At 40.6% G+C, this 27,674-nt stretch overlaps 1 protein-coding gene across 1 annotated transcript in view; it reads right to left on the bottom strand.

Moving 5' to 3' along the window:
• Positions 1 to 710: 710 nt before the first annotated feature.
• Positions 711 to 27,674, bottom strand: part of GLI3 (GLI family zinc finger 3) — a 243,747-nt gene continuing 216,783 nt past the window's right edge. Inside the window, exons 11-15 of the mRNA XM_073332835.1 lie at positions 18,196 to 18,345; positions 17,410 to 17,574; positions 15,187 to 15,477; positions 9,002 to 9,329; positions 711 to 8,418 (exon numbers count right to left, since the gene is read on the bottom strand). Coding sequence (XP_073188936.1) covers positions 6,131 to 8,418; positions 9,002 to 9,329; positions 15,187 to 15,477; positions 17,410 to 17,574; positions 18,196 to 18,345 — 3,222 coding nt within the window. The 3' untranslated portion in view covers positions 711 to 6,130. The remainder of the gene's footprint in view (positions 8,419 to 9,001; positions 9,330 to 15,186; positions 15,478 to 17,409; positions 17,575 to 18,195; positions 18,346 to 27,674) is intronic.

The following is a 27,674-nucleotide window of genomic DNA, read 5'->3' as shown; positions in this document are numbered from 1 at the left end:
TTCAGAGAAGGGTGCAAAAAAAAAATCCATAGTTGACACTTATGGAACCTGTCTCTTCCTAACCTCCACTCCCACACTTGGTTTATCCCTTGAATAAGACTACTTGTGGAATAAAGTACTACTCAACAAAAAGGTGTCAGAATGTAGCCCTATATGTTTGTATAGCACTTTGATCTGACTGAGACGTCTAAGAACTATCATTACATAAATGAATATTTTTATTATCCTCTCTAATGTAGTTACTAAATGGCTAATCCTTATTTGAATGCTATTGATACTGTCTTGCGGTGGTGAGTGCCACAGATCGCTTACGTGCTATGCACAAAAAGCATTTTCTTTTAGCCATTTTACATTTGTTGCATTTTCAATTTCATTAACTAGTCTTTTTCTTGTATTGTGCAAGAGGGGGATTAAGAATGCTACATTTTATCCCTGTGTGAGTATTTTAAAATGTAGATGAAATAGTTTTAGCCATGAAGTGTGCTTTGGAGTAACCCAGCCCATCATTCCAACATAAAAGGAAACATGTATCAGAAGAACCTGCCAACTGACACATGATCCGAAATTACACCTGGAAGAAGATCAACAGAAAGCAGAGAGATGGCAAGTATTTAAACATGGCTCCCTCCCTGTCATCCACCACAAAGACATTTTTAAAAAGCTGCAAGCTAAGAACTTCAGTACAAAGGTTTTGTTTTTATTGACATTGTAAGAAACATTTTTTCTTTGTTACAAAAGAGCTAAGTGGTTCTGAAAGCAGAAGTACAGTTTATATGTACACAGTGCTACAGACCCTTCAGATAGATCTAAGGTTCGGGAAACATCAGATCATAACTGTAGGTTTATCAAATGAAGACCACTAAGGCCTATTACATCCAAACACTATTCCTACTGTAGGTAAATGTATTTACACATTAAAAAAAAAGATTACAAGTTTTATAAAAATCTAAAAAAAAAATGAAAAATGAACACTTTTATCTTACACATCTGCAGGATTGACAATGGTAAATTTTTAATAGAGGACATTCTATCAATTCAAGAACAACAACACATGAATACCAGAGGTTTACAAGACATTTCAGACGCTATTAACAGTGGTATGTGCTATTAGCTGAATGGTAAGCACAGCCTTATAGCTAAAATTTGGCAATAGTTCTTGGTCCCTCTCTTTTACAGGATCAACACAAAATAAGGCACATACATTGAAACACTGTTGTTTAGTAGGACAAGCCATAGTCTAACATGGGCTGGCTAACTACTATTCTGCCCATGTTGTCTTAAAAATGAAAGAAACAAAGCCAATCTTAAATGCAAGTACCATTTTAGAAGCTTGCCTAGAAGGAGATTAAAATTCTACATTGCTATTGGGATAGCCAAGTCCACAGTGCTCGATATCAAACCCATTCTGGACTTCTCCTTCGCTACCTCCAAAAGTACCTGTCATACATCCAACTGTACCTGATGGATGCAACTGAACATACAGGAGGGCACAAGCAGGTCTTTCATTTTTGCCAAAGGAAATCATGCATGCCGAACAAGAGCAGTGTTCTTAAGGACAAACAAAGGTGGAAGCTGAAGGGACCAAAAAACTCTATTGAAGGTCAGGCTGGAGAGAAGACACACACACACACGGATTTTTAGCATGACAGTGCTTCCACTGCTATTCTTAATGACAGTGGCTGCCATTAAAAAACACATTTACCCCACTATAGTAATTGGGGAGGGAGGGCACAGAGTCTGGTTGCCAACTTCCCTTGAAATACTAACTGGTGTGGCAAAAAGGGCTAATCTGATTCTTGGTTGTTTAAGCAAAGGAGTAGGAATGGGGAGGTGTGCTCTTCCCCCCCCGTATTTGACATTGATGTGATCAATACTAAGCTACTGTATATAGTTCTGGTGCCCATGGTTTAAAAAGGAGGTTGAAAAATTGGTGAGGGTTCAGAAAAGAGCCACAATATTATTTGAGGGCTGGAGAAAATGCCTCACAGTGAGAGATTTAAAGAGCTCAATACATTCAGCTTATTAAAAAGAAGACATGTAAGTACCTGCATACAGTGTGTAAGTACCTGCTTGGGGAGAAACTACTGGATACTTTAATCTAGCAGAGAAAGGCTTAATGAGACCAAAAGGTGACAAATTAGGCACAACTTTTTAACAGGAGAGTTCTTAACCAGTGGAACAATCTACCAAGGGAAATGGTGGCTGCTCCAGCTCTTGAGGTTGTCAGATCAGTGCTTTCTGACAGCTATGCTTTAGCAAAACACAAACACACATTATTGGGCTCAAGCAAGGGGTAACTGGATGAAAATTCATAGCCTGTGATATACAGGAGATCAGACTACATTAGCTAATTGGCCCTTCTCCTGGAAAAATCTATGAAACCCATTGTTACTTTGTTGTCAAATGTGCTAATTAATAGTGGATTATCTCATAACCAAAAATTAAACACGAATTTTTAAAGGCTGGCTCCAAAAGAGATTTCCCCAAGCCATTGACTCCAACACTAGTCACACTTTATATTAAGGTTCCATATATAGTCTATAAATGATGAATGGATATTTTAATAATCAGTCACTTTTTGTTGCTTATGAGTATGGCAATATGGCCTATTGGATAGGACATTGGACTTGGCAGACATTGGTTCTGTTTCCCGCTTTGGCCACTGGCTTGCTGGATGACCTTGGCCAAGTCACTTCAGCATTGTGTCTCAGTTTCCCCCCTCTGTAAAATGGGGATAATGACACTGACATCATTTGTAAAGTGTGTTGAGACCTACTGTGAAAAGTGCTATATACAAGTGAGGCATCATTATTATTGTAACCAGCAGTAATACCTTCCGCTTATGAGCTTCCAGAACACATACCACTCATGTCTGCAACATGGTTTTAACAGCTATTCATGATTTACTAACCCCTTCTAAGTGGAACCACCTCCCCAGTAAATATAAAGCATGACCAGCAGCACTAAACAGCTACTCCTCACTTCCCAGGGAAAGGAGACAGGCCGCCCAATGTGCCCTGAAGCCCATCAAAGGGCCAGAGGAAACTGCGGTCTAGCATGGAGAATGTTTTGTAATCAACACCCTCTTTTTAACCCAGTGGACTGTTAGTTTCAGTGTCTCAGCTGATTGCTCATGCTATGGGGAGGTGGGGTGTCAAACAAGGAGATGGACGGGCTCTAATTAGGGTACCATGATACCTTCTAAGCCCCTAAGTAAAAGATAACACCTGGAGCAGTAACTATTGTGATTTAATGGTACGCAGTGTAATTCTGTTGTGTCTGAGTGTCACAGAAGATTGCTGATAACCCTTAAAGAACTGGCCAGTTTATAGCTGCTTAATACTAGGAAAGAGAGGGCCATTCTTCTGAGAATGAGGGATGTTCTCCAGCCATGGAAGAGCAAGTCTTGACTCACATTGTGTATCCACTACAGAAAAACGATTTGACATGCTGGCTCCCTTCCCTAGCCATATTGCCTCGAAGCCCAGTGTAACCTGCGTCCCTTGTTACTGATTCCCACCAATGGCAGGGAAGCAACGAGGGTGATGGTTTGCATGGGCATTGCAGGCAATATGGCTTGAAGGAAACCAGCATGGAACAGAGGGAGAGGAAGCTAGCAGAGGGAGGAAGAGCCAATGAACAGGACCATGGAAGGCAGAGCCAGTTTTAGCCCCTAAGCAGGAATATTTTGGGGTCCCTCCCCACAACAGTAAAACAGGCACATTCTTACGATAAAAAGTGACTATAGGGCCCCCCCCCTGAACTGCTCATGGCCCTAAGCAATTGCTCAGTCTGCTTAGGCCCAGCACCGGCTCTATAATGCTTGTTACAGCTGTGAGGAACGCTAAGGAAGGTAGGATCTGAGCTAGGAAGCCTGTAGGGCTACTGCTGAGGGGCCTTATTCTTTCTGGAGAATTTACATTTCTTGCTTTCTGGCTCTCCCTTGCAAAACATCTCAAATGTAAGTTACTTAGAACATAGCACCACACACTGTAATGAGCGTATACACTATTCCAACACTGGCTCCCTGTTACGTTGCATACTGATTTAGAAATTCTTCCTTGGACTTTAGTGGCGTGGCCCATTATACTGGACTGACAGAGCTTGTGTTCACACATATTCACAAGAGACCTAAGTCAGCTGGGTTTTATTTTACTCTGAATGCAGCTGAGTAACAACAATAACACAAGCTTTAAGTCTGTGGCACTCACACCCGATGTTATGCTAGACTTTAAAGTGGGCTCCAGTTCTGACTAACATTTAACTACATGCTTCCTCAACAAATCTACTAATTGTGGGTGCAATTCACTTGTGTACAGAGGGAGGGGCATAAACCTTAAGATCCCAGTAAGCATTCAAAATAGGACTTCAATGAGACTTATGTAGGGGATAGACCTTGTCTAGGTCTTCTGCACAGTGGTTAATTTTACCCTCAAGAGTTCAGGACTCACTCCTGCATCTATGAGAGCTTTGCTGTGCTAGGGGGAGCAGAATAGGCCCTAAATTACAAAATGTGCCAAATTCTGTACTCAGTTACAGCAGTGTAAACCTCACATAACTCCACTGAAATCAATGGTGTTAGTTTAGATTTGTGCTGGTGTGACAAAGCAGAACTTGGGCCAGTGAATCGAATCAAAATGAGAGGGAAGCTGGTGCCAAGGACTTCTCTTGCGTTTTTAGCTTTAGCTAAGACTCTTCTTACCAGGATATAATTTCTTTACTGACACTTTCCTTGCCTATTTTTTAAATCGGAAGTTTAGATTTTAAAATGTTAAAAGTAAAAAAAAAGCGCTTTGGGGACATATTAAACACCCTTGTGATCGCCAAGAACCAATCAGGTCCATTGGGTCAATGCGACTGTAAAGATCTTTTTTTTTTTTTTCCATAGATTCATGGTTCTTTTCAAGTTGTTAGTGTGCTGTATGTCAATAGGAGTTTACATGTTTAATAAAAAATATGTACTCTGCTGCAAGTGAATAGTGAAGATTTTTACTAAATAACTGTGAAAAAGCAATTGTTCTGGGGACAGTGAGTAGCTGATTTTTAAAACCTCCACCTGAATTAAAACGACACTGGACTACCTTATGGACTTAGGCCCAGAGCCTCAATGGTATTTAGACACCTAACTCTCATTAAAATCAATGGGAATTAGGCACCCAAATACCTTTGAGCATCTGGACCTTAGAGCCTGTTTCTTCACTCACTAAAGCAAATGGCAAAACTTCCCCTAGTTTCAACAGTGCAGAACTAGGTGTCATTATTGCAATTACAAAAATTAATGCTGTATTTGATGAAGAGTATAAAAAATACCCAAATCACCAGACATCCATTTATTTTTCTTCTCCTCTTGTCTATTGAATAATGTCTGGAAAAAGTGTAGACCAAATTCTGCTAAATATGTGAATTGTGTTCACAAAGGGATTTTTTAAACCCTCCAAAAGGGGGTTGTCATAGAAATGGTACAGTTTCGGCTCACCAGTTGCAGTGCAAGGTCTGTGTATGTGGGCTTGTGTACATACACACATACTTATTCGGGACAAAATAGTTTGTTGATTTTGCATTTCTTATTTGCTAAAGCCCCAGATATCTTTTGCCACACAGTTATGGGTACTTGATCAGGGAACAGTATGAGCAGATTTGTTCATAGACCAGTTGTCCACCTTACAGCAACGCATTCACAGATGCTCTCTTTACTCACTGTATCTACTCTGTATATCATGCCTGGTTGTTTTGTGCCTACATAAATAAAAACATTGGCAACAATCATACAAGACTGTGTTTCCTTTGAGTAAAAGAAAATTGCAAGTCATTTCATTAGACCTTCCTTTAAAAAACAAAACAAAACATGCACTTCACACGTTTACATTGGTTTACAATAAAAAAAGAAAAAAGTATACAGACATTTAAAAAAAAAGAGAGAGAGGAGTGGGTCTAACAATACTGATTCAAAACTGAAATGGAAGACAGTTTCTCCCTAGAACACTTTAGGGTTTTCGGAGTCCTTATTCCATAAAAGGAATATACTTGAAACACATCCCATTTAGGTGAGATGAGATTGCTAAAATACATACACAACTAAAAAATGAGTCACTTTTTATCTGTTATCTCGTAAGGTTTTTTTTCCCCATGTCTATTGCATAACAGCAAGAAACTTGCTTTCTTCTGCAAGTGAGGTCAACAAAGAACTCATGTCCCCAATAGCCATGTTTGTTGTGCTCACAGGCATAGCTGGGAATGTAAGAGACGCTCGGGGAGTGGTGAGGCGTGAAGAATTGTGTGAGAGATTCTGAATGATACTCGGACTCAGGGCTCCTGAAATTAGGCTGGCATGGTCCCCATCATCTATGATAGCATCAAAATCAATCTGCACACCTTCTAGGCTGTTGCTGTCAATGCTGTCAACTGTGCTTGTCACTTGGTTAGCCCCTGGGGAAAGAAGCTCAGATGAGTTTGCAGTACCAGTCCCCTGCAGCAGGCAGTTAGCTTCCAAAATAGAGAAAGAACCTGTTTTCATGGCTTGCTGAGTAAAGCCCATGTGTTGGTCATATAACTGACCAGAGTAATTCTGCATATTAGAGCAGAACTGTTGTGATTGACCTTGCATCTCCATCTTAATGCCATTTACCCTGTATGTCTGGTTTGCATCGCTTATAAATCCTTGCTGTTGTGCCAGGTTGTTTCTCAGCATGTTTTGCCGTCTGTTGCCTCCATAGTTGGCACATGGCTGGTAACTCTTTGTCACCACCAAACCTGATTGCTGGTTTCCAATGTTGTGAGACATTGGTGGACAACTCTGTGGCCCTTGACAAAGGCTGATTTGTGAGGTAGGACTAACCTGCCCTATCATTTGATTGACTTGATTGACTCCCTGATAATGAATGCCTTCCCCTATTGGCTGATTTTGTGGGTATTCCGGTTCTATCGTATTTCTATTCTGCATCCCATTAGCTATACTGACAGACTGCTCACCTGGCACCGTGGGATGGCCAAAGTTTTGTTGACTCTTGTTTATTAGCATGCTGTTGTTTCTCAACTTCTGCCCTTGAATCACTATGCCATAGGAACTGTCCATTGCCCCAGAAATCATTGGTTGTCTGGTGCTGCTTTCACCATATGGCTGCGCCTTATTTGCCTGCATGTTGAAAGGGTTACTGGTGGTGGTGTTGCCGCTAATCATGTTCTGATGTAAACTGTAAGAGCTGTTGTTTTCCACAAGATGTTGATAGCCATTTTGTAGGGCCATACCATTTCTCTCCAGGTTCTGCTGCTGGACCATCATATTGTTATATAGTCCAAAAGCTCGAGTTTGCTGGCCTGCCGAGCGTGGACCACATTTCATTTTTGAAGGAGACAAGTCGGAACTTCCTGAGCTTACTTCATTCCACTGGATTGGCAGATCGCTTTTGTTTGCTTCAGAGCTGGTCTGTTGACTGTTTGGTGAAGGGACCTGGTGAAAGTTGTTGTTCCCTATCGCTGACCCATGATGCACTTTGTTATTGTCCAGGACATCGTTTGGCAAGTGGTCATACATGCCCTGGTTCTGGGAATTCAAATACTGAACCACATCGTCTGGCAGGAGATCCTCATCATTCAGACTACCATCCGCTTCCATTGTAGCGGCCTCCATGGTGACATTTTCACTGATACTCGGAGGACATGGGGAGTAGACGTTACGGAACAGGCCGCCATCAGAGCGGGTATAGTTCTGAAGAATAAAGTTTCGCTTTTCCATAGATGGAGGCAAAACAGGAGGGTTAAAGCTATTAAGACTGTTGAATCGCTGGACTCTAGGCAGAGAAAGGTTGTCAGAGACCATTCTTACTGGATCACTGGCTCTCCTTGTCCCATTTCCCAGCACATCATGAGGCAGAAAGTGCCTCCTGTTATAACTATTTGCCCCGCCATCACTACATCTACGAGGAGCATTTACTGGAGGCAGAGGAGATACTCCAGACTCCCTGCAATCACCCAACAGTGCCATCCTTGTTTTGAGGCTCATCCTCTCCATGTTAGGCAGTGGAGTTGGTGGGGGTCCACCAGTAGCTGCTGCATATTTAGCTTTCAGCCTGTACTGCTGGGCTGGGGTGAGGCTGAGTAGGCTTGGCAGGCCATCACACTGACTCACTTCACTGGATCGCCTGGAGGCATCAGTCGAGATGGGGTCATAGGAGTCGGCGACGCTCATGTTCTGAGGCCTTCCCTCAGCTTGGGAAGCATCACTGGATCTCCGACTGGAAAAGCAAGGTGAAATTCCAGAGGACCTACGGCTACTCAAGTAGGCGGAACTGATTGTGCTGGTGCTGCTGTCCCTCCTGTTCAGCATATTTAACACTGTGATGTCCATGCTTGAAATTTCATTTCTGTTGGGTAGAATAGTCATGGATCCTCCTAAACTGCAGCTGCTGCTTGACTGGATACCTAGTGGTAAAATTCACAGATAAATGAATATTAATCAGGACCAACTATAGAAAACACTCAGAGTCTGAGACAAGTAACAGGCATTTCAAGGAAATACCCATACGATTCTAGGAAGTCAAGATCGTTTTCTAATCACGAGTAGGGCTAAATAGCACTCTTGTATAGGGGCTCACAGATTCAAGAACATCATTTCAATGTGAGCCCCAATACATTCTCAGTTGTCATCCATTGATATAGTTCCATTGACTAAAATGGAGCTATGCTGATTGACACAGACTAGGGAAACATACTCTTAAAAAAAGCTTTTTAGATTTTAGTAACTAATTGAACTGGCAATACTCACTTCCAGGAATATAAAATGTGGGATTACCAATTTCTACGAGTATAGTACAATTTCTAATTTAAATGGAAAATATATTTATACTGTATTGAAAAATGTAGGGGTGTCTTACAGCTCCTAGGTAAGTAGAACTCCCACTGAATTTCATGAGTTGTACAGTCCGTGTAAGTCCTGAAACATCAAGCCCTAAGAGGACGAATTTAAAGAATGAAAGTACGATTAATCCAGTTATACATATCTCACCATTTCCTATGAGAGGTGGCAAGGTTGGGGCTTTTGAAGGTGGAATGGGATTCAGTCTTGGAAGCACTCCATTAACTTGTTTCAACCTTTCTAATTTGACTTGCTCCATCCATTTGGTCCCTGTCATGTTCCTCCTGGCCTGTAAGCCAAGTGCTGTGGTTGCGGTGGAAATGGTAGAGTCCATGATTGGGGTTTCATCAATGACACTGAGGTCTCCTACACTACCTCCACTGGTCAGATTAAGCTCGATCCCATGGTGGGAATAGTTGCTGATGGGGGACTGTTCGCTGCTGCATGTAGACTGACCACCAGGGCTTGGCTGAGATGTCTGTTGGAGTGAAATAAGAAATGAATGATAATTAGGATTAGGCAAAGAATGCTAATGAATTGATTTCAAATGTATCTCGTAAACAGACATTATTTCATATTGAGTCAAAGAAAAACAAATGAACCTAAAAGCTAAGTTTAAACAGATGACAATGATCTTTGATTAAAGGCTTTCTGGTACCCAACTACTTGACTTTTAACCACACTGAAAACTATTGAGAACACCCTCCCCACCCCCAGTGTTAAAATTCATCTCAGCATTTTACTAACAGAGAATCCATTACATCTGTATTACTCTATTCATCTGAAAAGATCCCAGATCAATTAAATCACTTTACAGGTTTCAGATATGTCCTGTATCCAACTGCAGGATAAATTTTATTATTACTATTACTTGTATTATTGTGGTGTCTAGGACCCCCCAGTCATGGACCAAGACCACATTTAGATAATTTGAAAGTAATTACCCAAACTGGAATTTGACCAAGACACCGGGCTAATTTATAGTACTAGGTCTGCAAAAAACCACAACAACCCAACAACATTGGGCTTTTTAAAAAAAGTATACAGGCAAAGAATTTGAAGTGTTTGATAATATTCAAGAAGTACAGAAGCACTGCTACAAGCACTTTGAGGGTTTAAACTTTGGCATATAATAATGAGAAATGAACAAATTTCAATGTAAAAATATAACGTAATATCAGCTTTATCTCAGCACCCTTGGGACCATGATTTCTGACTGGCCACAGGTAGTAAGGACCTCAGCTTTATGTCCCATATGTGTAAAATGGATGCTGCTGTTCTAAAGTCAAGTCCTCTGTCACACTGCAGTGCAGGACTCTGAAAGCAGACAGAGCTCGGCACGCTTCAGCTGGGGGCAGACTCTGGTTTTAACGGTGTTGGATGGACATGACGTTAGAATAAAACAACGTATTTGCTCATTACAAGTTCTCTTTGCATTAATGACAAGAACAAAAGATCATATGGAAGACTCCAGCAGCACACTCAAGTGTAACACTTTTTCAGTACTATGTCTGCACTGGAGCTGGATGTGTAATTTCCAGCTCCAGTAGATATACCTGTGCTAGCTCTGATTGAGGCAGCAGGTTAAAAATAGAAGCACCGTTGCAGTGCTGAGTGTACCGGGACAGGCTAACCACCTCAAGTGTGTACACATGTTTCACGTGGAATTGCCCTTGGGGCAGCTAGCCTGTTGCAGCTTCCACACTGCTATTTTTAGCATGCTAACTTGATAAGAGCTTGCACAGGTACATCAAACTGGGCTGGAAAATACACCTTCAGATCCAGTATAGATGTATCCTCACTGGGAAGACAGTCATCTACTGAATCAAAACTTTCACTTTCTTGGCGATCTCCGAGACTTGTGGCATGATCACAGCCCAAGGTGATATTCTACAAGGGGCATTGACCTGCCACAACTCCATTTTCTCTTTTAAACAAATAGGTAAGACAAATGTTCCGAAATGTTTATTTTATTGTAGTGGTATTCTTGTGGCTATAAAATACAGGGTCTTTGAAGTACTCAAGAGCGTCTTCCCTACAAGAATGAGAAAATTATTGGGGGGGGGGGTAGGTGGAGAGGGAGAGAGCGAGAGAGAGAGAGGGATTCTTTAGGAGTAATACTTCATTATAGGATGCACCAGTTAGCTATTACAACCACAAATCTGTATGACATGCAAAATCATTTTGCTTCCAAGAACAGTCTCATAAACTCGTATCTTTTTTATTATTTTACTTTTAGGCTTTTGCATTTTCAGTCACCACGTGATCTTTGTGCAAACTCTTGTCTAGGACGGCTCACTAGAATTTTGTAGTTATCAGTGATGTCTTTGAATTCTAACAAGAAAGTGAATAAAGAGATAGGCCTGTGCCAGAATGGCGGCTTAGTGTGACTGTGATGAATACTTGAGTGTAATAATAATTTGAATTATTTCTAATGTCAATGATAATGATTGTATTTTATAAGTCCACTCGGAATGTGATGCACTTCCAAATCTCCGTCACTGCAGATCTGGTGAGGGCTTTAAAGAATAAATGTTATCTGGGAGCAGTGAGCTTGTACCCATTGTACAAGAGTTAATAAATAATAATAATAATCAATAAAGAATGCTAATGGTCAGAAGCCTGTTCTTGTAGCCACACAAATTGGTCAAAATGAGTCAGAAGTAGAGAAAATGATCATGGGAACGTATCTCTATAGATATGTATATACATAAATACGATATATACAATCAAATACACCTGAAACTATTTCACCGATGTGATCTAGCTATTTCACATGCCAAGTGTTTTGGAAAATGTACATTACACATCTTTGGGAATGTGTCTGATGGAATGCTTCTTACTAAATAAAAGAATGATTTGACAAGAAGCAAAAGACTAAAAAAAGAAAAAACGTTGCAATGAAAAAAGCCAGAGAAGTTTAAATCCCCTCACCTTATTACCCACTGTCCTTAGGAAGTTAGAACAAGACATTTAAGCGCATTAGACAGAAGAAACATTGGATTAGTAGAAAAACAAAGGACATGTCTTAACTCATATAGCAATGAAAACCAAGAAAAGAAGGCCAACTAAATTACATTTTAATCACCTATTTGTAGAGCTGATTTACAGTGGGAAATATTCAATACCATTCATAAAAAACTAACTTGTTTTAAGGCCCAATCCTGCAAAGCTTTACTCATGTTAGTGCCTCTTACTCAACTAGTTTCATTAACAGCAATGGACTTCTCACCTAAGTAAAAGTGGCAGGAATGGCTTGGGCCCGCAGAGCATAATGTAATAACTACTAATGTCAACAAATGACTGCCTTTTGACTACATTGGGAGTTACACTGCACCCTTGGATTATTATTAACTGAAAACTATTACCTAATTAGGGTTTGAAGTGGTAACCTTAGTCATGGAGTAACTCCTACCCTGGTAGGTACTGAAGCTACTAAGCAGAGTTAGGATTATGTGAGTAGCTTTTTATTCCCCAATGGATGGGCGTGAAGATATTGTGAATCCAGATATGGCAGAGAATGAGTTAACTTCTTTATCTAGTTCTATCCCCCTTGAGAGAAGGGTGCACTAGACATAGTTACTTAGAGAAAATATTTCATTATTTAATAGATCTAGTAAAAAATGAAAACACCAAAACATTTACTCAAAATTACAAAATTATTTTTGTTCCACTGGTTTAAAAAACTCAACCCCTCGTCCCCCGCCCCAACACCTTTTCCTTTATTTGAATTTTTTCACACTCATTTTTATTGCAGTTTTTATTTTCCATTTTTTTTCTGTTTTGTTCCTCACTCTTTTGATCTTGTTTCCCCATTTCCTCCCACTTTTTATTTTTTCTATTTTGCCTTTGGAAGGGGGCAGGGAAAACAGATAAGCAATAAACTAAAAACCAGAAAAAAAGCAAAATTTCTTGTTTTTCTATTTAGTTCAAAAATGGAAAATAAAAAAAAATCTGTGAAAATTTTCAGTTTGGAAAAAAGGCAATTTTTGATGAAACCATTTTTTTGTTTGAAAAATGTGTATCAATATTTAATATCTCCTGAACTGGGAGGGCTTACATCTATCAAACCACACCTCCATTTTGGCTGATCCAATCCTGTGATTGCAGTGAACAACAATAATAATAATAATTAATAATAAATACCTAGCTCTTAAACTGTGCTTTTCAAAAATAGATAATGAATTGCGAGGGGAAAGCAGGAATAAACCATGGACACAAAATAGTGGGGGCAGATAACTATGGGGCCATGTTGTTCTTCAGATAAGAAGATCTGGTTTGAAAACTAGAGCCACAGAGCTCGTCTACACAAACAATTAGACCATGGGAAGCGGTAGGTGTGAATCTACCCCACACTAGCCTGCTGCAATGTAACTGCCCACATGCTGCCCACGTGCATCCCTCTGATATGCACTAGCAATCTGTGAGAGCACTTTGACCCAATCCTCTTTGAAATGGGACTATCCCAAAGCACATTAATGAACTGTCAATGTGCACCCAGAAGAATGCTCATGGACAGCTAGTCCACATCAGACTAGTGAGGGGACGATTCACACCCCGGCTTGCCACAGTCTCATTGTTCATGTAGACAAGCCCGATCAGTAAGACCATGATCCTGCACTGTAATCTACACAAGCAAACTGCTGTATCCTTGTGGAGCCCCTTGATTTTTCTGTGCAACAGTCAGTCTGCGCAGATCACAATGAAGGTCTGGGAAATAAATGTTGGCATTTATTATTGATTCATCTCTCCTCCCATAAGCCAAGAAAATAATTCCCCATCATTAGTTAACATGTAAAGGGAAGGAAAGTTAAAAATCATATAATATTCCAAAGGTCCCATTAAAGGAAAATCCTGGTGGAACCTTAACTATCGAGACATTTTAAGTATGCCCATAATATTGCATCTATAGGCAATTGGCTTTTATAGTGAATTCTGTAGAGTATCAGTTAATAAGACACCAATACTATACATCAGGAATCATGATTTTATATCTAAATCTGTTAACGTTTTTCTCCACACATACAGACTTACAAATATATTCATCATGAAGATGATGCTTAGCATTCATCATAGGTCACTTTAAACCTACAAAGCATTGAACAAACATTAATTAAGGCAGTGGTCCTGCAAACCCCTGTGATAGAGAGTAGTGCTTAGGACTACTCACCATTCCCAGAGACTGCCAGTAAGCTGTATGCTTGGTACTAAGAGCCTGCAGAACAGGTTCTTAAGAAAATGATCCTGCTTCCATTGAAGTTAATCACAAACTTCCTGTTGACTTCAAAAGAAGCAGCAATGGCCCCTAAACTATAAACATGTGTTGTATTTCTGTAGTACTGGCTAGTCTTTTACACATACTATCCTGATTTTCAAGGGTGAGGAATCTCCAAAGCTCCCACTGACTTCTGTAGATTTTTGAGTGCTCAGCATTACTGAAAATCATGGTCACTGTTTACATAGTAATTATTTACCTGCATCATGTGTAACTGGTTAAATGTAGACTTTGGGCCAGATCCTCTGCTAGCATAAATTGGCATAATTTGGATGGCTGGGCAGGAGATGCTCATGCTGCCTTAAGGACTTCTTAATTCTAAGGGTGTATATATACACAGAAGCATGGAAAAGTGTACTATACTTAGCCTGCAATGCCAACAAACACTGGCCTACAAGGACCAGATCCTCAAAGGTATTTAAATGCCTAATTCCCATTGATAGCTTTGAGATGCTGAGCCCAAGTGTTCTGGTTTATTAGTTGGTAGGTGTCAACTGGTCTCGCGAAACAGTGCCTACTTCTTATAGACTTGGGGACTTTTTTATTAAAGGATTAAAATACTACAGGAAATTAATCGCACAAACCTATATGAAAGCAAAATGAAGAATTCACAATTAAACACCGAGAAAATGTGAAAGTTCAGTTTGAACACACAACTTTGGCTCTGCCCCCTTGCACGCATATATTTGGTATTACCTGTGGATTCATAATCAAATATCTTAGATAAATGTATACCTAAGATTGTAGAGAAAAAATGTTTCATGCTTTCAGATAGAATATGCAATCACATAATTAAAGACTATGGCCTGCATCTTCAAGAGTGACTAGTGATTTTAGGTGCCTCAGTTTTAGGGTGCTGAACTTGAGAGACCTTAAAGGAGTCAGATTTTCAGTGCTTAGCATTTTCTGAAAATCAGGCGACTTTAAAGTGCTGTTTGTTACTGTTTTTAAAACCATTTAAAATACGTGATTTTGTAAAAAACCAAGTAGTGCACGGGAGTTTATTAACAAATAATGATAATAGAGAGGAAGAAACAAAGAAGCACAGTATGTTGCATACCATTGGTTTTTCTGACTTGACAGCTTTCACTTGGAGGCATTCTTCCCGCTTTGAGGTAGTGTTGCTGAGGTCCTTTTGCTCGCCAGTTGCACCCTGAGTCTGCTGGCCTGGTGATCTGGATTGAGAATGACTGCCTGGGTCTCTTGGTGGTGGAGGCCTGGGATGAATATCTCCACGCTGCTTCTTGGTAACGTGTGCCTCAGGGCCATGCACAGTCTTCACGTGTTTCCGGAGAGAACTGGGGTCTGTGTAGCGCTTTGTGCAGCCTGGTATCTTGCAAACATATGGTTTCTGCCAGATCAGGTGGGAAGAAAGGCTGAGGTTAGATTTGGTTTCCTTGTAGGATTCCTAAGAGTTCCTTTGAGCGCAGTAAGTGTAACAATTATACCTTCCACAGTGAATGCATTAACAAAGTGATGACATTGTGAAACTGTCTCAGCATTGACCACACCTAATAAAATCTATTCCTCTTCCTTGGTTTTGAAGGGAGCACAATGCACATTATGCTACATGTAACAAAGGAAGAACATCGGCAGATCCTCAGCTGGAGTAAATTGCCATAGCTCCATTGAAGTCAACAAAGCTACAACAATGTAGCTTCAGCTCCAGCTGAAGATCGACTCCATGGGATTTACCGTATTGGATCAGATCACTGGTTTATCTAATTCTGCATCCTGCCTCTGGGTGGTCCAGTACCTAATGCTTGAAGTTCAGAGAAAAGCAAAATCCTTCTATGATGCACTGGACCAATTACTGAGGGGGGAATTCATACATCACCCCCTACAGGCCATCAGTTTAAATGCCTAAGCATGGGATTTGATGAGCACCATCATTCTGATCCAGCATAACTATAACTATTATTCGAGGTCATAAATTTATCAGCTCTTCTTTAAATCCAGTGAAGTCAATCTTTGAACCCAGCTGAGAGTCTGGTTCTATAGCATCAGTGCACTTCATTGTGAAATACATTTCTGGTAAGATTTGGGGTTTATTTGTTTGCTCGCTTTTGTAGTTGCATGGTCACCAATGCAAGAAAGTGATGTTCTATCAATTATGATAACTAAATTTAGTGATTCACTGTTGAATGTGAAACCTAGAGCTTAAAAAGCAGAGCAAAGCGTCCAGATCAAAACCCCACCTTGTTTGTGCCTTATATCGATGGACAAATTGATTCCAACAAAGTATGAACCAACCCAAAGTTTAGATCAGGTATTGGACAGGTTTAGGTAAATCTCCTACCCTTTGCTTTTTGTAATAATTTACAAAATCCACGAACATGTATCAGCAAGTCTAGAAGTTTTCAGAACACATGCATCCAGGTTTATCCTGAATATGGAGCTGTGCAATGCTGTCTGGGTCATCTGTGACCCACAGATGTTACAGAGACTGCAAAATTTGAAGAGAATGCCAGCCCTAGTGACTTGCTGTGATGGATGTGGTGGGAAATCACCAAAGAAAGATGAGCTTGTTTTGGAAATGGAGGGAGATTGTGAGAGAAGAGGAACCACAGGTTCCAGGCCATGCAATCAGCCAGGATGCTAATTTCTCTACAAGGCCTAGCGGGGAGCAGACTGAGGAGAAGGGAAGAATGAGGTTTAGGGAAGAATCTAGTTGAAAGGGAAAGAGAGAACGAAACGTGGAACAGAGGGGTAGAGAGAAGAACTCAGAAGTTTGGACAAGCCATGCCCCCTCGAGATTCTTCCATATTTACCAACAGCAGCTGAAGAAGCTAAATCCCAATCCTGCTGCAGCTCTAGCAAGATGCTAAACCCTCCTTAGCTCCCATTCACTTTGTGGGTAGTCAAGGGTGCTCGGCAATGTATAGGTTCGGACTCCAAATAAACTACTGGCAGAGATGACGATGTTCCTGACTAGCCAGCAGATGTCACTATAGAACAACAATTGGAGGCTTAAAACTCTCCTTAGGAGCTGAGTGTCCCCTCCACTTCAGGGAGCGAGAAAATTATTACTGGATTACAGCCCTTTCACTGGTTACCACACAAAGTCTCCATAAAATCACCCAGTCAGTCCCCCTCTTTGATTCTTGATAAAATGACAAGGAGCCTCTTTAGATCACCATGCTGTTAAAATGATTTATTGTTGTTAACTTACCTATTTCATGTTTCTTGAGGATTTTTGTGTCTGCATTCCACAATACATTCTTTTGACAGCAGTATGTCTGTGGGCAGCCAGGGCCCTTTCACTGCCTGCGTGCTTGCTTACCTCATTGGAATGAGTCCTGTTTTGGTGCTTGGCCCGATCGGAGGCATTAGAGAATGCTTTGTTGCAGCCCTCATGCTCACACACATATGGTTTCTCTCCAGTGTGAGATCTCAAGTGGGTTTTCAAGTTTTCTAGTCTGGAGTAGGCCTTTGTACAACCTTCAAACTGGAGACAACATGCACATAGGGATTATTCTACACACTTGGACTTGCAGAAAAGTTAAACCAATAAAAAAACCCAGACATCTCAAAGACTAGAAGTTTTCCAAATCCTATGTGATGGAGGGTTTCTTTTCTTTCATTTAAATATGGCACAATTCCACAATAAAGTATTTCCAGCACCATGTAAAACAGCTATTATAAGAGAAGAAAACCTGCATGGTAACAATATGTTCATGTTTGTTTTAACATTAAAATCCATTACACAGTCACTAATATTTTTGGGTCAGCACTAGGATCCAGATACTCCTCAGTGTGGGAAAGTGATTTTAAGCACACATGCAAATGCCTCTGCATTATTTAACAATGTGCTATTTTAGGGATTCATCAGATGGTTTAGTGGACGAACCGGGTTTAATTCTGCCCTATCTTGTACCTTCTGTAGTCTCAGCCATACAAAGTGGAGAGATCATGTTACCATGCTGATGTGGTGCTGTTTGCACAAACATTCTGAACAGGTCTAAAACAGCTATGCAAAAGGCAAGGCAGTGGAGAATCAGTCCTATAGTGCTCTCCAAGTGATCCTGTCCACCCTGGGATAGCCTGGAACTCAGAGTTATTTACTCACAGTGCATTTGTGTGGCTTTTCCCCTGTGTGTCTCCTCATGTGTACCACCAACATATACTGGGCTTTGAACGGCTTCTGCTCCCGGGAACAATCCAGCCATCGGCACACAAACTCCTTCTTCTCTCCGTGTATATGATCATTGTTTATATGCTACATAGGTACAAAACAATATTACAGTTTAACTCCTGGATGATCTGGTGGTTCCTTCTGGCCTTAAGCTGTATGACTCTCTGGCTTCTGTTTAAGACATTATTTTTTTTATTAAATATTCATATTATGATAGTGCCCAGGAACCCCAGAACAAAAAGACACACAGAACAAAAAGACAGTCCCTGCTGCAAAGAGTTTACAATCTAAGTAAATTAAAGGCCCCATGCAAAGCCCATTAAAGTCGACGAGAGGCTTTCCACTGACCTCAACAGGCCCACGGCATACAAAGATATTAAGTTGATCATGAGTTTATTGACATTTTACTCAGGACTCAATTTACCTTACTCATGTTGAGTAATACTTACTCACACCAATGAAGTCTCATTTACATGCTACTCTACATGAGTAAGGGTTGCAAAATCAGGCCCTTATTGACTTTATGCTAATGTAAGTTTTTCATACATTTTTTTTCAGGGAATATGTCCTCCAAATAAAAAAGGCAATATAACTGATTCATTGAATTTCAAACCACCGATTCCAACTCCCTCCATATTTCCAGCATTTTCTTAAAAGTGGGTGTATTTATTTCATGTATGCCTGGAAAACATTACACACTGCAATGATAAAAAAAACAAAAAACAAACAAAAAAACCCTAATCTAACTGGAGTTCATGCCAACCCAGACTTCTTTTGTCTTTTTGTAATATAGTTTGTCCCTTGTTAAATAGCTTGTCTCAAAGGCTAAGACTTATATAGGGCCCTCCAAAACACCTGTGCAGCTGTCATTATGATCAGTGGGATATGTGTGAGGTATCCAAAGGCAGAATTTGGTTCTATGACTTTTGCTCTTTCCAAAAGGTAACTTGTGCTGTTCCACTCAGTAAAGTAACACATTTAAGTACATGCTTACGTTTTCATTACGTGCGTGGATGGGCTCCTGAATCAGGATCCATAACATAAAATCAAATTTAGAAAAAGATTAATTGTTCAAATTCTTTGCTCACCTTTAAGAAAAAGCACCCTAGACTGGGAGTTTCAAAGAGGCCTAATGGAATGAATTTCAATGGGATTTGGTTGCCTAACTCTACTGAACTTTCTTTGGAAGTCCCAGCCTTCATATACTTTGTCATTACAGTTTCTCAATTGTTTTTGCAGGCTTCCTAAACAGTCATCATTTCCCAGCTTTACCACTCGGTGGCCTCCTGCCTCAGAAAATGCAATTCTTTCTGTTAAGGTAAAAATATAAAAACTGTTTCCAGAGTTTCAACTTGATCTTAGTACCGAGATGAAATCAGTATCTACTCCGTAAGTAGCTCACAGAAGAGTCAGACATACACAAAGCCAGTAGTTCATACTGGAGCACAAAAAGATAACCCTAATCTTTTTAAAGTCCTGAAAACCATCAGAAAACCAAATAAAATCACTTATGTTCACAATTATACAGTATCCCCTTGGCAAACAGATGTGGGTTTCCTATAAAAGAGGACCGTTCTTTTTCTGTTTTCTAAGCTTTATTGCCATTTCTTAAAAGTTATGATGGTGCACACAGCATCTGAACAAAACAGATGTGCTGGACAATGTACAACATTTAATCTTTCAACGTTTATGTTTCAAATACATATCTCTGTCGTCCATTCATATTACATGAGCCTGTACCAAAAAAGTACAGATGGTCAGTGTTTTGAAACCGAATCAGAACAGTACAGAGAGGTTTATGTGCACTCTTATTTCCTGAAAGGAAAAAAAAGTGACTGTACAAAACTCACTGGCCGAAACTCATAACTATTGGCCAGCTCTTCCAGTAAATAAAATGGTGCATGAGCTGGATAAAGCTACATGGGATACAAACAACAACTGGTAAATGTTACACAAATTGCATTCCATCTGATTTAAATAGGGACTGGCAGTTAATTTTTTTCTTGTTTCAACTACAACAGCATCATTTTACCTACACAGTCAGGCAGTGTGCAAAACTTGTTAGTTTTGCCTACCCAGAAATTATAAAATCTTACTTTTTCCTCTACGGCCATACAACTAAGATTCTCACCCAGGCCCTCGTCACCTCCCATCCTCATTAATGTAACCAGTTCTCACTGTCCTCCCTAAAATTCACTCCATCCCACCAATCCATGCAAAATGCAGCCACTAAAACCACCTTCCTAGTGATTTGACTGTCATTCCCCTCTTAACATCCCTCCACTGGCTCCCCCCTTCTCCACAACATCAAGTGTCTTGTGATTGCCTTCAGAGCATTGTATAACTCTGCTCCTCCCTATTTATCTGCCAGTCTCTCTTATCCTATCACTCCTTTCCAATCCTCTCCACTCTTCCCACAGTCATCTTTACTTTCGTCCATGTTATCTCAATGAATTGAATGTCCTCTCTAAGCTGGTCTGCAAAGCCCCTTGTTCTCATTGAAATCCTCCATCTTCAGGAAAGGCCTAGAAGAAACTGGCTGATAAAATCAAGTACTAATCTGCTTCATTTATTTTACTCTTGAATGAGCTTCTCTGGGAGGAAGGGGTGGAAAGTTGCCAGGGCGAGGTGTAAAGACACTGGAATGGAAGCTGGGCATTGGTGGAGGAGGAAGAGGAGATGGATGAACTGGGTAAAGAGAATATAATGTGCTAAGCCCCCATAATAAAACGTACACCGTTGCAGAACACAACAAAACACTTAGCCAATAAGATTGATGGCCTTCATCACTTTGGGTCAGATTCTGATACTATTACTCAGACTGAAGTGTACCTCACTCTGGAAGCAGCTCACTGATAATAGAGAGAGACAGGCAGAATTAAATAAAATGTCTATCGATTTTTATTGGGCTTTTAATTATTATTCAGCAACATATACATGTATGTGTGTGACTCACACATTGAAAAACACACTACAAATAGAATTAATGATCTTGCAGACAACTGCTACGTAAAATGTTCATTAGTTTGTGAACTTCACTATTCAGGTTCTTTCACTCTGATAATTACCTTTGGATTTTGCATGGTGTTTTTGATTCCTTGGTCACCACTATGAGAACAAATGAATAGTTTTTAGCTTTACGCTCTGGCATAAGAGTATTATGCAAAGCAGAAGCTTTGGTACAGTACAATAAGGATTTATGGGGTTTCAATTTATAATCTGTTTGTAACCTTATTACACCCATGAAATGTCACATTCCAGGGACTAGATCAGAAGGATTTTTTTTCCTGGTGAAATTGAATTTTAATGCAGTAGTCCTAGTGTCTTATGGGTGTGAAAAGACTGTTCTTTTAATTTTTGTCTGTTATAGGCCCGATCTTTTAAGTCTTACTCATGTTATTAATCCTTACTAAGGCCAACAGGCTCGTGCAAGCCAATAAGTCTACTCCCCATAGTAAGGATTACTCACATAAGGCTCTGCTGGAACAGGCTCTATATTATTAAAAGCTTCTCATCTGAAAACTGAAGCTTTCTTAAGAATAGAGCATTCCACACAATGTCCCTCTCACACAAGCATGATAGAACCTCCCTTCAAAAAATAAGGCCCATTAATAGAATGCTGTTCACCTTCATGCCAATTGAATGTTAATCAACAGAGTTAAATTAGTTCTAGCCCATTTTCTTTGGTTTAAAGGGTGCTGCTATGCTGAGCATATAACATTTCTGCAAAAATACTGTGACACAGAGGGAGAGATATAGGGCAACACACAATGCAGGGTAACAATTTGCAACTCCACTAAAATCACGGCTGAATCTGGCCCATCCTCTCTACTGGAATGCTCAAAAGGATGAGAGACCGCAGGCATGATTTGGAGTTGCCCTAGAAGCCAAAGTAGCCTGTAATCACGTCCGACCGGCAATAAATAAAAGCATAAAAGATAGCCTAAAATGTGGAGGCAATGCAGGATTCATAAGCCGCACTTGCTGCTTTGCACCACAGCAGAAAATGCACGGCTACATTTGAGGTAGGAACTTCCAAAAGATTTTTTTGTTTAATTTCCCCCTTCGGTGTGTTTTCTATAGAAAGGGAGCACATAGGGATATCCTGACTGACTACTTGGTGCCTATTAGTCATTCATATATAAACAAAGGCCAAAGAGTAGCAAGAGAGACTATCCTGTGACACTGGAAGGATGATTCAGGAACCACAGAGAAGGAATAGATAGATCTAATTTAGGATGCATTGGCTAATAAAGTATGGTTTGGAGGATAAAACAGAACAGTGTGAAGAAAAATCTAAGTTTATTTCATACACTTGAATACCTTATGCAATATATTTAACAAGAAAACCAGAAATAAAAGGCATTACTTGCATGCAATGTGGATAAGTTAATGGTGCTGTGGAAAATATAACATTAGCATTTACAGTAAGTTTTTTTAAAAAAATAAACTATGTAACTTAAATTTTGCACTAACTAAGCTTTTGCCAATTTTTTCCCCAGCACTTGGAAAGAAAAAGTGAAAGCTAACAGTCCCCACTAAATGCATGGATTTAAAAGCAGTACAGACAGTTAGGCCACTTTATCGGGCAATCTTCCTACGCCAAGTGCACAGGTCCACAAGGCTGGAAAAGACACAAAACTGCTGCGGTTACTCGGCATGAGACGGAGGGTAAGCCACGGTGAGCCGGTGCAGTGGAACAGCCTCTAACCATGGTATACTCTGCAGCTGCACGGAGGGGCAGGTTGAGAGTTCACAAATTGCACAGAGCCAACTTTCCAAGTCTTAGTGTAAGGGGTGTCTGTAACGCAGATTTGAGGCCAACAATACAAACTGGAGTCACCAATTAATAGAGCAGAATAGCTGTGTGGCTGGGTTGTAAAGGAATTAATTGCCCCCAACCTGTAGGTGCTCCATGTAAAGCCCCTTTACTTGCACAAGAGATGAAGCCCCTTCACTTTGCACAAGGGATGAAGATTTGGCCTTAAGTCCATGTGCAATTAAATTGCTTCAACTATCAAATATACAAGGGGCATCTGCGATATGAAACCCTGCACTGATATCTAGCTATCAAATCTGTTTATCTAAGGTACTAGCTACCTGTACTGAAATAGCTGAGCAGCCCACAATCTTTAATATGCTTAGCCTCACAACACCCCTGTGAGGTAAGGAAGTATTAGTATCCCCGTGTCACAGATGGGGAACTGAGGCACAGAGAGGGTAAGTAACTTCCTTAGATGGCTAAGTGGATTCAAAAAGGGCATTGCCCTTCTAGAGATGTGACCATGAAGCACTTACGCAAGTGCCCATTCTTGTTTCCTCCTCAGAGGTTGAGTCCATGACTCATCACTACTCCCCGCTGCCATATTAGGCAGTCAAGCAACGAGGAGATGACATCAGAGTGGCTGCTCCTCCATAACATCTCTTTACAGGATGGCAGGCCTCCTCCCTGACAACTGGTGAGAGATGGAACGAACCACATAGATGGAAGACAGCTCTGAAAAGGAGCCAGGATGTAGAGATGGGCCTACCAGACCACAGAGATCCCCCCACAACGGAAATCACAGAGGGAGGCAAAAATTGTGTGTATGTGGGATCAGCCCTTGCTACCACAACTGCACCCAGGGTAGAATTTTTATAAATGATCCCATCGGTAAAATCTAGCCCCTCCCTTTCCTCTCCAACCCTCGCAGCAGTTCTGCAGGGGACACTGCATTCCTTAAAATTGAGGTCTCCATCTCCCACCAATTGTAAAAGTTCTTCATCACTTGCCTGGAAAGCAAGTGTGGATCCTCCCTGTCCTTTTTCTATCACACTGGAAAGCCTGAGGAGCAGTCAGGCCCTGAACAGCCAAGGTAAGCAGCAACAAGAAGCCAACATCTCCTTCACTGCTATATAAAGATGAGTAAGTATTTGACCCATGTCCTTAAGGTGGCATAAGCACTTAAGCCATTTTTAGTCATTAAGATGGAAGAAGCACATAAGCTGCTTTAAGTCCTTATGGTGGCATAAGCTTTTAAGCCACTTTTAAGTTCTTAAAGCCAAATACAGCCTATTGCCATACATTTAAAAGTGTGATCTTAGATACATGCCTGTCCAGAAGTTCCGATTAGCGGTGTTCTAAAGTATGGCAATTTTTTTTTCTTTTTAGAGTGAAAAACATTTCCCAGGTGCTCAGAATTTTAAAATTACTGGAGCAATTTGCTCAGTACATTTAATTTTTTAAAAAATCAAATAATTACATAAAGCTTCATTCAAAAAGGTGGCTCTTTCAGAAACTTATCAGCATGTGAAAACCAGGAGGTATCATTTAAACCACTCTATAGACTTGAACACCATATGGTATCTGTACAAGTGATGTCACAGTAATACATACACTAAGCAGCATAGATGTTTATACAGTAAGTTCACATAGGGTAGAGTACACATAGGTATTTAGGCATTTGAAATCAATGGGAGACAGGCATCTAAGTACTTGGATGAATCCCACCCATGGCTGTTAACCCTCTACAACAACACAAAAAGAGTCAGCTCAACTGGAATTCTGGTTAATTTAAAGTCAGGTGCCCATGGCAACGTTTTATTAGTCTCTGTCATTAATGTTAGTCTTCCTGATTCCCACCTTAGTTCCTTGAGGAGAGAACAACCAGTGAAGAGTGGAGGGAGGAGAAAGATCCAAATTAGAAACCCAAGTGGAATGAGAAATAATGATGAGTTATAACCAATCAAGAAGGCCAACAGAATTAAATGGAAGGGGATTCAGATGCACATGGAGCGTGGGAGGGACAGCAAGCAGGTATGCCCTTCAAACAGTTGAATGGTCAGGAGATGACGAGAGAAGGTAGAAATAGGAAATGCTGGATGATAGGAAAAGCAATGGAAAGCAGGAATTGAAGAGAGAGGGCTGGGAACGAGATGATGCAACAGTTAGAAGTTAAAGTAGTAGGGGGAAGACTCAGGGAACTCACAGGGAACAGAGGAGAAAGTAGCAGTAGAAAGAAACACACAGGAGATCAGGAAGGGTCTGTGTGTGCTGTAAAGTCCACTAAACAAAGAGAAACAAAGAAGGAGGGAGAAGGAAAGTGGCCACAGTCATGTGAGAAGAATATACACTGGCACTGTTAGTGCCCCAGTCTCAGTTTAACCACAGAGGCCCTGTCAATATTTTAATCTAGCACTAAAAGAGATTAAAAAAGATGATTTTAGTCACACCACTAAGATTTACACAAGCGTTAAGTAAAGCTGATTTACCTCAGTGAAGTTCCCCTTCCCCCTTGTGCAGTATGCTGGGGACTGGTTGGTTGCCATCCAGTCCCCAGTGGTGGCTGCATTCGAGTGGTGCCTATGCTTGTAAAATGCATTGGGCTAGGCACTATGAGCTAGATTGTGCCCAGCCTGGCAAAGGTGTGCAAGGGAGGAAAGAGGGTAAAAGAAGCCTTCTTCTTCCCTCCCGTTTGCCCCCATTGTCCTCTGCACAGGTGCAAGCATGGTTCTAATTCTTGCCCCACCCCCACCCCCCAAGCACAAATACTATGCAAATCTATTCTCCCTCCAAAAGGACTGGAAGGGATAAGGGACACAGCTCCCCACATCCCATCAGACAATAGTGCTGATCCCAGGTGCATATGGGAAAGTACGCAGCAGTCTGTCAAGGTGTGGGGGTCTCAGTGGTTGCTTTATGCTTCTGGAGGCATAGTGACGGAAAGGCAGAATTCCTCCACAAGCTTCTTCTTGGGCAGCTTCCCTCTTCAATGCCCTCTACCATGGCACAAGACAACCACAGCCTTTTATTATTGTTTAACACCTGTAGTACAATGGAGTCCATTGGCCACAATGCTGATCAGGGCCCCACAAGAAACAAGGAACACAGGGCTTGGATAGGGGAGGAGGAAGCTGTCAAATACAAGGCATTTTAACGTACATTTGCATTTTGGGATGGTCATTCTAAATAGACAAACTAAGAGTCAATTATTCCCAATGCCCATTCTCCTGCGCCATCGTGAACTGGAGGATTTGTAATTGTTGCCACAGTAGAAATGGGTCTTGAGTAGTGTTGTTATCGACATGCAAACTCTTGTTATTAAACAGGAACATGTTATATAATAATGTAAAAGACACATCCCAGCAGGGCTGTTTTCTTCTTGCCTGTGTTTCTGCTGTTAACATAGATCTGATTATTTTTCTTCACTTTCCTGTAATAACAAAAAGCATTCTCAATTTTGTAAGTTAAAAATGTTCCCTATTTGCTAATCTGTGTGGGGGCGATTCTGCTCCAAAATTTAAAGCATTTTCTTCTGTTCTCTATCAGTCAATTCTGCAGTTGTCTTTGTTGCCCATCAATAGGTTAAACATATCCAGCTTGTATGTTTAAATGCTAAAGACAGATAAGTCCCCAAGGATACGTCAATCGTTGGCCCATGTACAAAGAAAATACTGTATTTTGCTCTGAAGAGCTCTCTGTGGCAATTTAAGCACAGTGAGACAGACACAATATCCTGGAGAGAGCAAAACCTGCCTTATTACATTCCTGACCCAAGAGAAAGGATCTGCCCTTAGGATATAAAGAGAGCTGGGGAGGGGGGGGGGAAGAGGCGGGAAGGAGAGAGAGAAAAGTTACCTAATCCTAAAAATAAAGACAGTAGTTCATAATACAGCATGTCCTTTCTTTTAATCTCTGATACTGTAGTTATACAGTATGTATAGGACACAGCATGGATGAGGCATACATATTTTGCTGTTTAGGCTGAAGAGGGATTCCTTGAGACTGCATTTGAGGTTCCTGTGTTTTTATATAGGCGTTGGGATTTTAGGGAGGGGGGTAACATGATATTATAAGGATTCTTTCCCAATAAGATCACATCTTGTTCTTGTTACATTTGACATACCTTCATTCACATGTAGAATATGCCAAGTCTGCTAACAGCAAAATGTTGCTCAGTAAAGGTGGTGTTTTACAATTCTTCCTTGATTTCCTGTGCAAGTCCAGGCAGACATAAAGCGATGGGCAAAAACTGTGTTTTTACTTCTTAATATCAAAGGTTTACGGAGCGAGCATCTGCCGTAATCTCTGCAACAACTGGTGTGGGTGTTAATCATTTTACGGCTATATAAAAACTACTTTAATGGGTTCTCAGTTTTGTTTTTCCTCTGATGTTCCCTCACATGACATAATCTAAAACTGAAGTGCCATCTCTCAGGGAAGAGTGTTACGTTCTTACATTATTAACTGGGAGGCTAATAGAGGCAGCTGACATTTTAAGGTGTTCAGACTCTCTTTTCTTTTTATTTCTGGAAAGAATTTTACAATATACTTAGAAACTCCTCTGAGAGCTAAGCCATGCCAATCCCTTTTGTACTGAAGTTTAGATTGTATGTGCGTGAGTCTAAGAAGAGGGTCAGAGCTTCCATATTTT

The sequence above is a fragment of the Lepidochelys kempii genome, chromosome 2 (assembly GCF_965140265.1).
Source record: "Lepidochelys kempii isolate rLepKem1 chromosome 2, rLepKem1.hap2, whole genome shotgun sequence".
NCBI classification, from domain to species: domain Eukaryota; kingdom Metazoa; phylum Chordata; order Testudines; family Cheloniidae; genus Lepidochelys; species Lepidochelys kempii.
This window is presented reverse-complemented; position numbering and strand designations above follow the sequence as displayed.